The sequence below is a fragment of the Equus asinus genome, chromosome X, assembly GCF_041296235.1.
Source record: "Equus asinus isolate D_3611 breed Donkey chromosome X, EquAss-T2T_v2, whole genome shotgun sequence".
Classification (NCBI taxonomy): Eukaryota; Metazoa; Chordata; class Mammalia; order Perissodactyla; family Equidae; genus Equus; species Equus asinus.
The window spans coordinates 102682071-102697779 of NC_091820.1; the positions used below are offsets into that span (position 1 = coordinate 102682071).

At 37.9% G+C, this 15709-nt stretch overlaps 1 protein-coding gene across 6 annotated transcripts in view; it reads right to left on the reverse strand.

Annotated features, from left to right (window-relative positions):
• ACSL4 (acyl-CoA synthetase long chain family member 4) overlaps positions 1–15709 on the reverse strand; it is an 89767-nt gene that overhangs the window by 13301 nt on the left and 60757 nt on the right. For all 6 annotated transcript variants that reach the window (XM_014854609.3, XM_014854611.3, XM_014854608.3 and 3 more), the window contains 6 exons: positions 11144–11283; positions 10186–10358; positions 8091–8165; positions 5352–5543; positions 3447–3561; positions 340–497 (listed from right to left, as the gene is read on the reverse strand). In XM_014854609.3, the coding sequence (XP_014710095.2) occupies positions 340–497; positions 3447–3561; positions 5352–5543; positions 8091–8165; positions 10186–10358; positions 11144–11283 (853 nt within the window). The remainder of the gene's footprint in view (positions 1–339; positions 498–3446; positions 3562–5351; positions 5544–8090; positions 8166–10185; positions 10359–11143; positions 11284–15709) is intronic.

A 15709-nucleotide genomic window follows, 5' to 3' on the forward strand; every position in this document is an offset into this window, starting at 1 on the left:
ATTGAAAGGGCCCACACTAAGTAAGCAGACACAATGATAAATAACAAGAGATCCACACCAAGGCCTGCTATGAACAAAGATGGACCGTCCCAAACACAGGCTAGATGACCGCTTGGTAGGGATGTTGTAACATGTGATAAAGAACTAGATTAAGTTATTCTACTATATGACATTTAAGGATCCTTCCAATATGGAAATTCACTGCATATATTTAAGAGGCAGGTTTTAAAAACTCTGTATTCTATTATTAAAACAAACAGACATCTTCAAGAGGTTAATGTACAAGACATTATTAAATGACTTTTAGGGACTTCAACAGACAAGCAATTTCTTACTTACTGGCATTTGCAGCTTCTCTAATTTCTTTCAGTATTTCAGCTTCCATGGCAGGGTTATTGCAGATATCAACCCAAGTTCCTTCCACCCCCTTCTGTTGGGCCAAAAGTGTCAACCTTTTCTGATTAGGAACCACAAAACTGATCACATAGGACTGGTCACTAAAAAATTAGAAAATAAAACAAAATAGAAATTAAAACATTACGAACAATTATTCACAAAGTATTCAATGAAACAGTACAGATAATTCCAAACATGTATTTCTCTTATTTGTTACAGTTTCATTAAAAGTAATATGCCAAAGTACTGGCATAAAGACAGACATAGGCCAATGGACCAGAATAGAGAGCCTAGAAATGAACCTTCACATATATGGTCAAATCATCTTCAACAAAGGTGCCAGGGACATTCAATGGGGAAAGGACAGTCTCTTCAACAAATGGTGTTTAGAAAACTGGATGCCTGCATGCAAAATAATGGAGTTAGACCCTTTCCTTACATCATATGCAAAAATTAACTGAAAATGGATTAAAGATCTAAGCATAAGACCTAAAACTATAAAACTCTTAGGAGAAAACATGAGGGAAAAGCTTCATGACATTGGATTTGACAATGCTTTCTTGGATATAACGCCAACAGCAAAACCAATAAAAGAAAAAAACAGATAAATGAGACTACAACAAAAATAAAAAAATTTCTGTGTATCAAAGGACACAATCAACAGAGTGTGAAAAGGCAATCTATGGAATTATAGAAATTATCTGTGAATCATATATCTGATAAGGGGTTAATACCTAGAATATATAAAGAATTCCTACAACTCAATAACAAAAAAACAACTAACTCAATTAAAAAATTGGCAAAGGCCTGAAATCAGAAAACTCCTAACAGAAAATATAGGGGGATAAGCTCCTTGACATTGGTCTTGGCAATCATTTTTTTGGATTTGACATCAAAAGCAAAGGCAACAAAAAGCAGAAATAAACAAGTGGGACTATATCAAACTAAAAATCTTCTGCACAGCTAAGGAAACCATCAACTAAATGAAAAGGCAACCTATGGAATGGGAGAAAATATTTGAAAATCTGATATCTGATAATGGGTTAATATCAAAAATATATAAAGAACACCTATAACTCAATAGCAAAAAAAAAATCCAATTAAAAAATGGGCTGAGTTCTGAACAGACATCTTTCCAAAGAAGACATACAAATGGCCAATAGGCACATGACAAGGCATTTAACATCACTAATCATCAGGGAAATAAATAGAAATCAATACCACAATAAGATATTACCTCATACTTGTTAAATTGGCTATTATCAAAAAGACAAACAATAACAAGTGTTGGCAAGGATATGGAGAAATGGGAACCCTTGTACACTGCTGGTGGGAATGTAAATTGGGGCAGCCACGTTGGAAAACAGTATGAGATTCCTCAAAAAATGTAAAATAGAACTACCATATGATCCAGCAATCCAACTTCTGGGTATATATCCAAAGGAAATGAAAACATGATTATCCACACATACACAATGGAATACTACTCAGCCATGAGAAAGAAGGAAATTCTGCCATTTGTGACAACATGCATGAAACTTGAGGGTATTATGCTAAATGAAATAAACCAGACAGAGAAAGACAAATACTGCATGGTATCACTTATACATGGAATCCTAAAAAAAAAGTCAAACTCATAGAAATAGAGAGTAGAAAAGTGGTGGCCAGGGGTTGGAGGATGGGGGGCAAATAGGCATAGGTTGTTCAAAGGATAAAAACTTTCAGCTATAAGATGAATCGAGTCTGAGGATGTAATGGAAAACATGGTGACTATAGTTGATAACACCGTATTGTATAATTAAAAATAGAAGAAAAAAAATTTAATGGGCAAAGGACTTGACTAACATTTCATCAGAGGTGATACAGATACACAAATGTCCAACAAGCACAGGAAAAGATGCTCAATATCACTAATCACTAGGGGCAAGATATCCTCTCACACCCATTATGATGCCTACTACCAAAAAAATAGAAGCAAGTATTGGTGAGGATGTGGAGAAGTTAGAACCCTGTGCATTGCTGGTGGGAATGTAAAAATGGTGCTGCCACTATGAAAAACAGTATGGCAGTTCCTCAAAAAATAAAAATAGAACTACCATATGATCCAGCAATCTCACAACTGGATATATATCCAAAAGAATTGTAAGCAGGATCTTGAAGAGATACTTGCATATCCAGGTTCGTAGCAGTATTATTCACGATAGTCAAGAGGTAGAAACAACCCAAGTTGTCCACTGATGGATGACTGGCTAAACAAAATGTGGTCTAGACATACAAAGGAATATTATTCAGCTTTAAAAAGGAAGGGAATTCTGACACATGCTACAATATACATGAACCTTGAGGACATTATGCTAAATGAAATAAGCCAGTCAAAAAAGACAAATACTGTATGACTCCACTAATAGGAGGTATCCAGAGTGTGAACTTCACAGAAAAAAAAGGAGAATGGTGGCAGTCAGGGGCTGGGGCAGGGGAAAATGGGGCATTGTTTAATGGATACAGAGTTTCAGTTTTACAAGATGAGAAATTCTGGAGATTGGTGGCACAACAATGTGAACCTAGTTAACACTTGCGAACTGTACACTTAGAAATGATTAAGATGGTAACTTTTACATTTTGTGTTTTCTGCAATTAAATTTTTTTAAAAGGAAGTAATAAAGCCCATGGAAATAAACTATATTAACATACAACGAAAATGCTTCAATCTCTCAGGTTTTTGATTTAGAAAACTGATACTTGCTGTGTTACATTCTTGGGAAAATTACTTATGCTAAGTTTCAGTCATTATGGACGTTAAATGAAATAACTTTTGTGGCATAGCTGAGTATTTAGCAAGACATAGTAGGTGTCCCATAAATAGTTAAAATGTCTGGATTCTCTCAAATGATCTTCAAACTGCTGAATTCAAGAATTTTCAGAAATGTGTAACATTCCTCAACTCTGATGAAAGTCTGATGTTTCCCTTATGATTATATATAATCAAACTCTTTGCTAACTATCCTTTTACTGTAAGAATATGAAACACGAATTCAACTTTTGAAAGTTACCTTTTGGCAAAAGCACAGATGTTGTCAATAAGTGGACAGTTCTTCAGTGCAGCTTCTACTTTCCCGAGAGATACGTATTCTCCAGCTTGCAACTTCACCAGATCTTTCTTACGATCTATAAGTTACATACAGTCCGTTTTATTAAGGTATGTACAATTCTGATTTTCTTTCAACCTCATTGCATTAATCTTTATTCACAAACATACTTCTTTTAAGAGCTTGTTATATATAGTGCTTGCCCATACATGTCAGTTAAAAACAAAATGCCTAGTTAAAGAAGTACTGGCTAAAATGTTACACCCTATACTGAAAGCTTTAATATCTTATTATAATCTTAAATATTACAATGAACTAATAGAAGAAACAAGTGTTTTTACCATTAGATTTGAATGGTAGCTCTGCCCCTTACTAGCTATGTGATCCTAGGCATGTCAGTTGACCTGTCCAACCCTCAATTTTATCATGGATAATGATGTCCACCCCATACAGGCATGTACACAATGTCTGGCATATAAAACACAGTCAATAAATGTTAATTCCCCATTTTCCATATTTGATATCATCTTGTTAAAGTGACACTGCTCAGATAATGTGTTGACAGAGAATGGCTCAGCTTAAATAACCATCAGTTTGGCTTACAACCTTTGTGTGAGTGCTGACTTGCCTACACATGGCCTGGGAACCTACTCTACATGCCAACAGAAACAACCTTTGATTCCAATGCAATTAAGGATCAAGAAAAAAAAAGCAAGGGAACCATGTTTCCTGGGAATTTCACCAGCAGATCCAACTTCTAGATGAAGAACTAATTTTCCCAGGAAATCTCTAACTGTATTCAAGTCAAAGGTCCAGAGAGAGATTTAACTGGACCACTAGAGATATGACTGAGGAAATTTTATTGCTCGCAAAGGACCTGACTGGGTCCCAATAGAGTGGTCCCTATCAGCTGGTCAAATTTTTATTTTAACTTCTGCCTGATTAAAGTGAATAGCATAAAGGCCATTTTGGAGTAGCTTTTTGAACTTAAAAGTCTATTTCAGTAGGCTCAGTAAGGGCAATGCTGAACCAATTGACATTCTGAGAAGAACAGATTAATGTTAAGGGTTGATATTCTAATTTTCTAAGGTGCAGGGCTAGTAAGAGCCATATAAATGGACGCTAGGGAAAAGAGCGTGTTCACACTGCCTCGGAAGAGGGAGGAGATAGTGAGGAAGGCCTAGAATAGAGTATGTTACAGTAGACGGTTGTACAGAACCATGTGTACTCGATAAAAAAATACTTATCTATCTCCAAACAACTTTTGTTTTCTCATTACCAATCTTCTATTTTCCTGCCCCCCATCCTCCCCACCCCCAATGCTGCTGCTCTTGCTGCTACCAGTTACTAAGATGTAGGCACTGCCCTGTTCTAAACATTTTTGATTTATTTATTTTTTACTAAAGATTGGCACCTGGGCTAACAACTGTTGCCAATCTTTTTTTTTTTCTGCTTTATCTCCCCAACCCCCACCCCCCTTACACAGCTGTATATCTTAGTTGCAGGTCCTTCTAGTTGTGGGATGTGGGACGCCACCTCAACGTGGACTGACGAGCGGTGCCATGCCCGTGCCCAGGATCCGAACCCTGGGCCGCCGTAGTGGAGCGCGCGAACTTAACCACTTGACCACGGAGCCGGCCCCTAAACATTTTATTTATATCAACTCATTTAATCCTAACAAAAACCCTACCAGATCCATACTGCTGTCCCTGTTTTACAGACGGAGAACTGCAGACATAAGTTAAATAACTTGCCCAAATTTTAAACCAATAGCATCATCAACCCTATTAATGACTCGACCAATATTACCTTTCATATATGTTGAAGTTACAAAAACTAAAGAAAAGCACAAAAAGAGAATACACTGACCTATAATCTGTAAAGATCCATCGGGATGAAATTCTCCAATATCTCCAGTGCAAAACCACCTTTGGCCATTCTCATCCACAGAATAATCCTCTGCTGTTTTCTCTTCATTTTTAAAATATCCCATGGAGATATTCTGTCCACCGATTACGATTTCACCTCTGGGGTTTGGCTTGTCATGAATTGTATAACCGCCTGGAAGTCAATAAGCAAATTAGTTATTGTTCTAAAACAAAATTTACTTGCATTAATTCTCTCGCTCTCTTTTTTTTTTTTGGTGAGGAAGATTTGCTCTGAGGTAGCATCTGTTGCCAATCTTCCTCTTTTTTTTTTTCTTGAGGAAGATTGTCACTGAGCTAACATCTGCACCAATCTTCCTCTATTTTGTATGTGGGATGCCAGCACAGCATGGCTTGATGAGTGGTGTAGGTTGGTGCCCGCAATCCAAACCCACAAACCCTGGGCTGCCAAAGTGGAGCGTGCCAGACTTAACCACTCTGCCATGAGGCCAGCCCATACATTAATTCTTTTTTTTTTTTTTTAAGATTTTATTTTTTCCTTTTTCTCCCCAAAGCCCCCCGGTACATAGTTGTGTATTCTTCGTTGTGGGTTCCTCTAGTTGTGGCATGTGGGACGCTGCCTCAGCGTGGTCTGACGAGCAGTGCCATGTCTGCGCCCAGGATTCGAACCGACGAAACACTGGGCCGCCTGCAGCGGAGCGCGCGAACTTAACCACTCGGCCACGGGGCCAGCCCCCCCATACATTAATTCTTAAAGCACCTTTGCTAATATTTTTCTGCTGATCAAATTTTACATCACTTTACAGGAGGCTATTAGTTCATATTTACTCAGATTTATGTGAGGATAGCGGGTGACTATGGTTTCAGGAGGACCAGGGAAGGCTCAATGATAACCACCAACAACCACCACCCATCCCAAACCTTCCCAAGGCCACCACATTTCACACACAGAAAAATCATTAAAGCTTAGGGTTCACAGAGCTCTATTATAATAAAATCACCCCCAAGAAGGGTAATACATGAAGCTGTTAGGAGTAAATTACTAACATGTTGATATCAATGCATTTCAGGTGTTTCCTAAGCAGATTTCAATCAAAGAGAGCAGATATTATGTACCTACCAAAGGCAAGGCCATAAATGAGAGGGAAAGGGAGGCTATGGGAAACAAGAGGGCGATTTTATTTTCTTAACTCTGCCTATGGCCAGTCATGACTTTAAAAGTTAAAACATTGAAATAATTGACAATAACTATTAAAATAATTACTACTACTCCTTATCTATTTATTATTGAATAAAGCTTACCTTAAAGAAAATACACAAAAATCTAAATTCATAAAGTGAGATGTTGATTAGATTTTATGTGGTAAAAGGAGTAAAATCAGAGTTCTTTTAATCTGTTAGCTGCTCTTATAAACTTAAAACTATTCAATATTTCAGTACAACAAAACCGATTGTATGTAAAACATTAAGCTCATTCCTATTTTATGAAGCAAAGATTCCTTCAGAGCAAGGAATTAACTCCAAATGCATGTCAAAAAGTGGACCTACTCCCCAAAAGTGACATGAAAGCACAATAGTAGAAAATTGGAAAATAAAAATTAAAGGCAAAATTCTCCTTACCAAGTTTTACCTTATACCTTGTTTCTCTGATTCTACAGCCTAATAACCCATCTAATAAAACAATGTTGATGCTGATGCCCAACACATATAGACACCTAATACCTACATTTTCTTCAGATTCTCATTGTAAAATTAGAAAGGCATTATCATGGGAGAAAGAAGGATGACTTATTCCCAAGACATAAACTCTTGTGAAAGCAAGTGGCTTTTAAACGTGGTTTTTAAAAAGACATGGTGTTCTGCACATAGACCACTGACAATAATGCACATATTAAGAAAGTCACGTAGGAGAAATACTTTTAGGAACGTCAAGTTTATGTCAGATCAAGCCCATTCATTTTCTGGGGTTTGCACAACCTACAGGATATGTCCTAGGAGGTCACTGACCCTTTAAATTTTCAGTCTATGGCTCCATCCCAAGGTGAATATTCTCTTTTGAAATCTTAAACTTTTTAATTATACTTTCTTTACCTGGCAAGGCTAAGCTGTTAATTGCTTTGCAGTTAATGCATGCGCTTAGTACTTTTCACAGTTTCATCATAGGATGACCAACTGACTTTTGCCTTCGACTGATTCATAAAAAGGATTATCACCAATGTCTGTAAAGCACCAGGCCTCCTCTAAGTGGTCTGCCTTGCAGTTACATATAAAAATTCAATTATACAAATAGCCAGACAGTCAAGAACTAGGAATTTGGTGTGTGTGTGTGTGTGTGTGTGTGTGTGTGCGTGCGTGAGAGTAACTGGTCTGGAAAATCTGGCGTTTCATTTGCCAGCCAAATCTCCTCACTAGCAAAGTCGAGCTTCAAAGGGTAAGATATACATCCTTTTTTAAACCCAGGGAGTGCCCTGCTAAGAATTTTTTCCTCTTCACCATCAAGTATTTCCAAGTTTAGAAGCATCATGCCCAGAACCTGGAAATTTTCTTTTCTTCTTGGGAACCTAAAGATGTTATTGAGGACAAAGAAAGCACAGGGAACAAGCAACAGCAAAGACTCACGTGCTACCGCAGGCAATCTAATACTTTAAAGAAAGCAAGTCTTGAGGTTCACAGTGGTTTTGAGCATGTCCAGAATCACTAGTGTTTGTCATAAAATTCTTACCTTCCTGCCAGTCCTTTAGCTTAATTTCGCAGCAAATAAGAGGGGCTCCAACTCTGCCAGTAGTATAGTCAGTAACTATGAGGGAGGACAAGCAACAAAGATTATTAGCATACCACATTTCAGACTTGCACCAATACGAGACCAGGAATAGTGGTGTTAGAGCCAGTCAAAGATGATAAAAGAAGAGGCTGTAGAGAGAGGACTGCAAAGTGTGATCATTTATATTTCAACTTCATTTTAACAGTGCTGTCGATCACAAGGTTGTTATCTAATTTTTGTTTCTCATGACTATATTTTAGATAATTAAGTACAAAAATCTGTTAAAGGAGTAGAGCTGGCTCCACTGTTAGCTACCTAGGATTGTGGTAAGACAGATTTTGATTGGAATTCCTTCTCTACCACTCACTGATAGGCTGTGTAACTTGGACAAGTTACTTAACCTCTCTAAGCCTCTATTTCCTTATCTATTAAATGGAGATAGTAACAGGTCCTACTTGATATAGGGACATGCTGTGAGGATTGAATGGAATGATACGTGGACAGTGCTTAAGACTTCTTGGCACGAACTAAGCATTCAATAAATGTCAGCTGCTTTATCAAACACCATAATGACAACAACGATTGTATTATCCTTTTGTAATCTGTGATTACTGCTAGCAATAATCTAGTATGTATGGACAGCCTATGATGTATTTAGAATTAAATTAAACATGTGAGGAAACCACATAAAGAATAAGGAGACTCTGCCCTCAATGAGCTTACAAATAAAATATCTAGGAATAAATGCATGTGAAACAATTTAGAGAATATTTAAATACTAAATTGCATGGTACCGATGGTGAGCACAATAGTACCTCAGAGACTAGAAAGATCAACATAAAATGAAATCTTTGGGAATGACTTAATTGAAGAGTTGGGCACTAAAAAAATGGCTATGACTCTTAGCAAAAAGGGCATTCTAAGAGATGGGAAGAGAAAATAGAGGTGAGAGCAAGAATGCCTATATAAGAAAGACTGAGAACATGAGCTTGTCAGGAGAGAAGAGCCAGGTATGTACATGCATGGGAGATAATGGAAAACAATGATGGGCAGGTACAATGGTGCCAGATTAAAGATGCGTTGAAAGCTAGGTCACCAGGTAGGAAGCAGTGTTTGAGGTGGATGTGTCTAACTGAAGCATACAGGATCAATCAGAAGTGATATAGTAGAGGCAAGCACAGAAGTTGAAAGGCTGTTACCTCAGAGCAGTGTAAAGTATAAAAGGTGGGATGCCAAAGGCGGTATATGCAGAGGAGGGAGCAATCCAATGAAGGCAAAGAAAGAGCTGATAAAAGTTAAGTAAAAACATTCCGATGAGTTCAAAGCCAATATTCTGAACGACTTTAAGGATGGTAATACCAATGACACAAAGAATTTAGCAATGAAGAGATGGTCTGAGATAATGGCATTGACTTTGGACACAATGTGCTTAAAGCGAAAGAGGAATAAAAAAAATTACTATACCCCAGTGTTTCACAACCTGGGGTTGATTTTCCCTTCAGGGGTACTTGGCAATGTTTGAAGATATGTTTCATTGTCACAGTTAGGGGGAGCAGGTTACTACTAGTATTTGACTGCTAAACATCCTACAATGGGCAAGAGAGCCCTCAACAACAAAGAACTACCTGGTTCAAAATTTGAATAGTGCTCAAGTTGAGAAACCCTACTATAGGTTGCGAAAATAACAGAAGAAAAAGCAAAGAAGAAGTCAGGGCAGGAATGTAGATCCGAGAGGGAGCACAAAAGCGACAATTTATTCCAAGAGTGCTGTTCTCCAAGGAAATGATCATTCAGAGAGAGAAAATTAAAGGACCAGGGTGACAGGATTTTTGAAGACTGACAAGGTGACGTAAATATTTACAGGGCTTACAAATAACGGGCACACATGATACTCTTAATTAAAAGTTTCTAAAACTAAAAATATGTAGGTTTGCATTGAAACTGATACTATTGAAGAGGTATAAAATTACCATTGTTCCCAAAGGTAATGGAAATGGGCTTTGTCTTTATTAGTAGGAAGTGATACAGAATTATTTGCCATATTAAAAATGCTTACCTTCAGTAACTGTCCCAGCACCACATGATTCTGTCAGTCCATAACCCTGACCAATTGGGCAGCAGAAACAGACATTCATGAATCGGTGTGTCTGAGGAGACAGCGGCGCTCCTCCAGACAGCATCATCCGGACATTCCCTCCCAGCAGAGCCTTCACTTTTTTAAACAGTAACCTGAATAAAAGGAGGGATCAATTCTTTTAATACATGCATATATTATTCTTGGCGATACGAATTTATAAACTCTAAGAAAGATTTCTCAACTTTAACTGAACATCTGAACTTCACAACCATGGTGATAATAAAAGGTTAACAAAGCAACAACTAGTAACACCTTGAAAAATGCCAGATAAACTCTTAAAAATGCAAAAAAAAAAAAAACCCATGCAATGTTGGGAAAGTGCTTTGACACACAGCAAAGGAAAGAAAATGAGGATGTCAAAGGAAAAAAAAATTAAAGTTATCTTTGGAACATTTCGTCATCTATCTTATCAACCTTCCAATGAAAAATGCTTCCCCATCTCCATGCCCCAGAAATTAAAATAACTGTTATATTCCTCTTTTACTACACTATTTTATGAATACAATAAATCAGAAAACTTGATGCAGAATAAATCTTGAAAATCAATTTTTTAGTTAGAAATGACACTGTTTTTAAACTGAAGTGTCTTGACTCAAAAGTCTACTTTAGTTTTTCATGAGACCAAATTTTATAATTAAATATTAAATATTTACTCAATTATTAAAATTTGTTAAACTGCCAAGATCGGAGTTCAGCGTCCTCTGCTTGATGGATAAGCAATGAGGCTTAGAGGGGAACAAAAGAGAAAAACCAACCTTATGATCCTGGTGGTGATGCTCAAAGTAAATTAACTTACCATGTACTTACTCATCTTCCAGATGTAAAAATCTGAAAAGATTTACAGGCTCAAACTACAGAGTCTGTAAAATTTACTTACAGATTGCAAAGTGGTGCGTCATATCCCTTTTTGATCTGTTCCAACTTGTAATCATACCCTATCTTGAATAGAGTTTTCTGAATATAGTTCATCTCTTGAACTTTGCTCATAACATTCTTGTAAATTCTATCCATGATTTCCTAAAAGGTAAGCAAAACATTCAATAATCTGAAAAAATTTACACCAACACTGAGACAGTCTTTAGTTGAAGATACCTTATTGACAACATCTTAGGTAAAAGTCTTTAGTGTAATGCACATATTTACTTTATCATATTATTCACTTCACTAACTTGACTTGTTCACTATTTCAAAAAGACTAAGCACAAGTATAGGGGTTTCTGCAGTTCTATACACTAAGCCTATCTAAAATTTTAAACAATGTTAATCAGGGGGGTAAATAATGCATTCACCTCTCACAGAAAGATAATTTTTTTTTTAGATTGGCACTTGTGGTAACATCTGTTGCCAATCTTTTTTTTTTCCTCTTCTCCCCAAAGCCCCTAGTGCATAGTTGTATATACTAGTTGCAGGTCCTTCTAGTTGTGCTATATGGGACACCGCCTCAGCATGGCTTGATGACCAACACTAGGTGCACGCCCAGGATCCAAACCGGTGAAACCCTGGGCTGCTGAAGCGCAGTGTGCAAACTTAACCACTTGGCCATGGGGCCGGCCCCAAGACAATTTTTTTTTTATTATTTTCTTTCAAATACATTCACCTACTCTCAAACAGTATCGAAATACCCAACTGTGTTGAATCTAATCCTGATTTTTTTCTCTTTATCTACCTTGTGACTCCATACAGCATGGCAGAAAGCGTTACAGCTTCTTAAGATTCTTATGTCACTGTAATTTAGGCATTTCTATCCATTTTAATAGAAGCTAAGATAACAAAAAAGAATAGGATTTTTGCTCAAAGCTCTTTGAAAATCCAGAAGTAGGATGAGCTTTGGGATAAACTGACTCCCAAGCTAATATACCCAAAACAGAAAACAAAACAAAAAACCCAGACTATCATTAAATGATGTTTTCTTGAAATTATTTAGCACAAATTAACAAGAATTATTGCATAAGCACACCTATTTACAAATACCTAGTTTTAAATATTTAAAATAGCAATTAAAGTAAATTCAGTTGCGCTACAATGAAAAACTTCATGGACGGCTCTTTCGATATTCGAATAGAGCCATTGACAAACGAGGACAGCAGAACCATCCCTTGCATCATGCTAAGTGAGCTAAGTCAGACAGAGAAAGACAAACACTGTATGATCTCATGTATATGTAGAACCTAAAAAAGCCAAACTCATAGCAACAGCGAGTAGACTGGTGGTTGCCAAGGGCTGGGGCGGGTGGGGGAATGGGGAGATGTTGGTCAAAGAGTAGAAACTTCCAGTTGGAAGATGAATAAGTTCTGGGGAACTAATGTACAGCATGGTGACTATAGTTAACAAGACTATATTATATACTTGGAAGTTGCTACAGAAGTAGATCTTAAATGTTCTCACCACACACACATACATAAACGGTGACCATGTGAGGTGATGGATGTAACTAATCTTATTGTGGTAATCATTTCATAATACATACATATATCAAATCATCATGTTGTACATCTTGAACTTACACAATGTTATATGTCAATTATATCTCAATAAAGCTGGGGGGAGGAGAGGAAGGCCACTACTGCATTCAAGCATGGTCCAATGTTGTTTTCTCCACTTCCACAAAAGGAATCACTATCATATAACTGAAATATTTGTCTTGATCTGTGACTGAGGAACCCCAAAAGTTTCCTAAAAGGGCTTTAACACCCTATAACTATCCCTCTTAAAAAAGTGTATGGGATGTTGAGTGGACAAAAAAGCATGAGAGTGAGACAGATGTGTAAGAACCACTTTCAGTGCTCCTTCCAACACTAGATCTCAACCACAGGCACAGACAGGCCTCAATGAGTAAGAAACACAATACAGTTACGACAAGTTGGCAGGATTTATTGCTAGCACATTAAGTCACCATTTATTGCAACCTAATATTACATGATGTTCAATTGACTCACTGCTTATAAGTAGTGATTTATTGTGAATTCTCACACTGTGAGTATTACAATACTAAATGGATCTTTTATACTGACTCCAGAAAAGAACAAACTCAGAAAATAGAATCTGGCAAAAGCAATTGCCAATAAAAAGGTTTTTTTAAAGGCCTATTTACAGAGGAATGGGAGGAGCTAAGGAAACCAACAAGGCTGGGGGAAGCATCAATGGACTAGTGACATGGGAGATCATTTACTATCCCTAGGCCTGAAGAAGTAAGAGGAGAGAAGTGTTATTGGAACCTGGATTGAGAACTGTAGCCATGGGAAAGATCTGCTTACAGCCAACGGGAAAGAGACTGTCCAATGAGTGCCTGACAACTGCCAAAAAAAAAAAAAAATCGCAGGCCAGCAGGGAAGGAGCAAAGGCAGTAAGTATGCAGACCTCTCTCTCTCTTCCCGTCCTCTGATCTCATGAGTGCCAACAATTGGCTGAACTCAACCAGAAACCAAAAGGCAAACAAACCCTGGTAATTCATCCACAGAAGTTAGCCTTCCAAGACACAAAGTAAAGAAGAATGGACAATGGACAATTAGAGGATACACAGCAGATCAGCTAACTCCTTTTTATCCTTCAGGCCCAAATTCAGACATTACTTCCTAGACTCCTGGACCTTTCCCCCTCCCTAACTATGTGCTCTGATACAGTTTACTAGCGACTCCTGTACACTGGGTAATAAAGCCAACATGTTGATTCTCCGAACAAAACAACAAAAACAATCCTAAAAAGACAGCCACAGTGGTTAACAAGGCTGGTATCAGAGAGGTAGAGTTCAAGCTTTGACTCCAGCACCTATGGGCTGTGTGACCTTGGGCAAGCTTTTTTCTTTATAAAATAGGGATAACAGGACCCACCTAGAAGATTCTTGGGAAGGAATAAGTGAGATAATCCATCCTAAAGCACTTAGCACAGTGCCTGGAACATAGTAAGTACAGGCATACCTCGTTTTACTGTGCTTTGCTTTACTGCACTCCGCAGATATTGTATTTCTTACAAATTGAAGGTTTGTGGCAACCCTGCATTGAGCAAGTCTATTGGCACCATTTTTCCAACAGCATTTGCTCATTTCCTATCTCTGTGTCACATTTTGGTAATTCTCCCAATATTTCAAACTTTCTCATTATTGTTATATTTGTTGTAATGACCTGTGATCAGTCACCTTTTTGGGGGGGTGTGTGTGTGTGAGGAAGATTGGCCCTGAGCTAACATCTGTTGCCAATCTTCCTCTTTTTGCTTGAGGAATATTGTCGCTGAGCTAACATCTGTGCTAATCCTCCTCTATTTTATGTGGGATGCTGCCACCGCATGGCTTGACAAGTGGTGCCAGGTCCATGCCCAGGATCCGAACCTGTGAACTCCAGGCTCCAGAAGAGGAGTGCAGGAACTTAACCACAACATCACTGGGCCGGCCTCTGTGATCAGTCATCTTTGATGTCACTATTACAATTGTTTTGGGATGCCACAAACCAAGCCCATTTAAGATGGCAAACTTAACCAATAAATGTTGCATGTGTTCAGACTGTTCTACCAACTGGCTGTTCCTCCATCTCTCTCCCTCTCCTGAGGCCTCCCTATTCCCTGACACATAACAATATTGAAATTAGATCAATTAATAACCCTACAATGGCTTCCAAGTGTTTCAGTAAAAGGAAGAGTTGCACATCTCTCACTTTAAATCAAAAGCTAGAAATGATTAAGCCTAGTGAGGAAGGCATTGTGAATGCAAAGGAAACGTAATTGAAGGAAATTAAAAGTGCTATTCTAGTGAACACATGAATGATGAGAAAGTGAAACAGCCTTATTGCTGACATGGAGAAAGTTTTAGGGGTCTGGATAGAAGATCAAACCAGCCACGACATTCCCTTAAGCCAAAGCCTAATCCAGAGCAAGGCCCTAACTCTTGTCAAGTCTGTGAAGACTAAGAGAGGTGAGGAAGCTTCAGAAGAAAAGTTTGAAGCTAACAGAGGTTGGTTCATGAGATTTTAGGAAAGAAGCCGCGTCCATAACACAAAAGTGCAAGGTGAAGCAGCAAGTGCTGATGCAGAAGCTGCAGCAGGTCATCCCGAAGATCCAGCTCAGATCATTAATGAAGACAGCTACACTAAACAACAGATTTTCAATGCAGACAAACAGTCATATATTGGAAGAAGATGCTATCCAGGACTTTCATAGCTAGAGAGGAGAAGCCAATGCCTGGCTTCAAAGCTTCAAAGGACAGGCTGACTCTTGTCAGGCAGCTGGTGACTTTAAGTTGAAGCCAATGCTCATTTACCACTCCAAAAATCCTAGGGTCCTTAAGAATTTATGCTAAATCTACTCTACCTGTGCTTTATAAATGGAACAAGAAAGCCTGGATGACAGCACATCTGTTTACAACATTGTTTACTGAATATTTTAAGCCTATTGTTGAGACTTACTCCTCAGGAAAAAAAATTTATTTCAAACTATCACTGCTCATTGACAATGCACC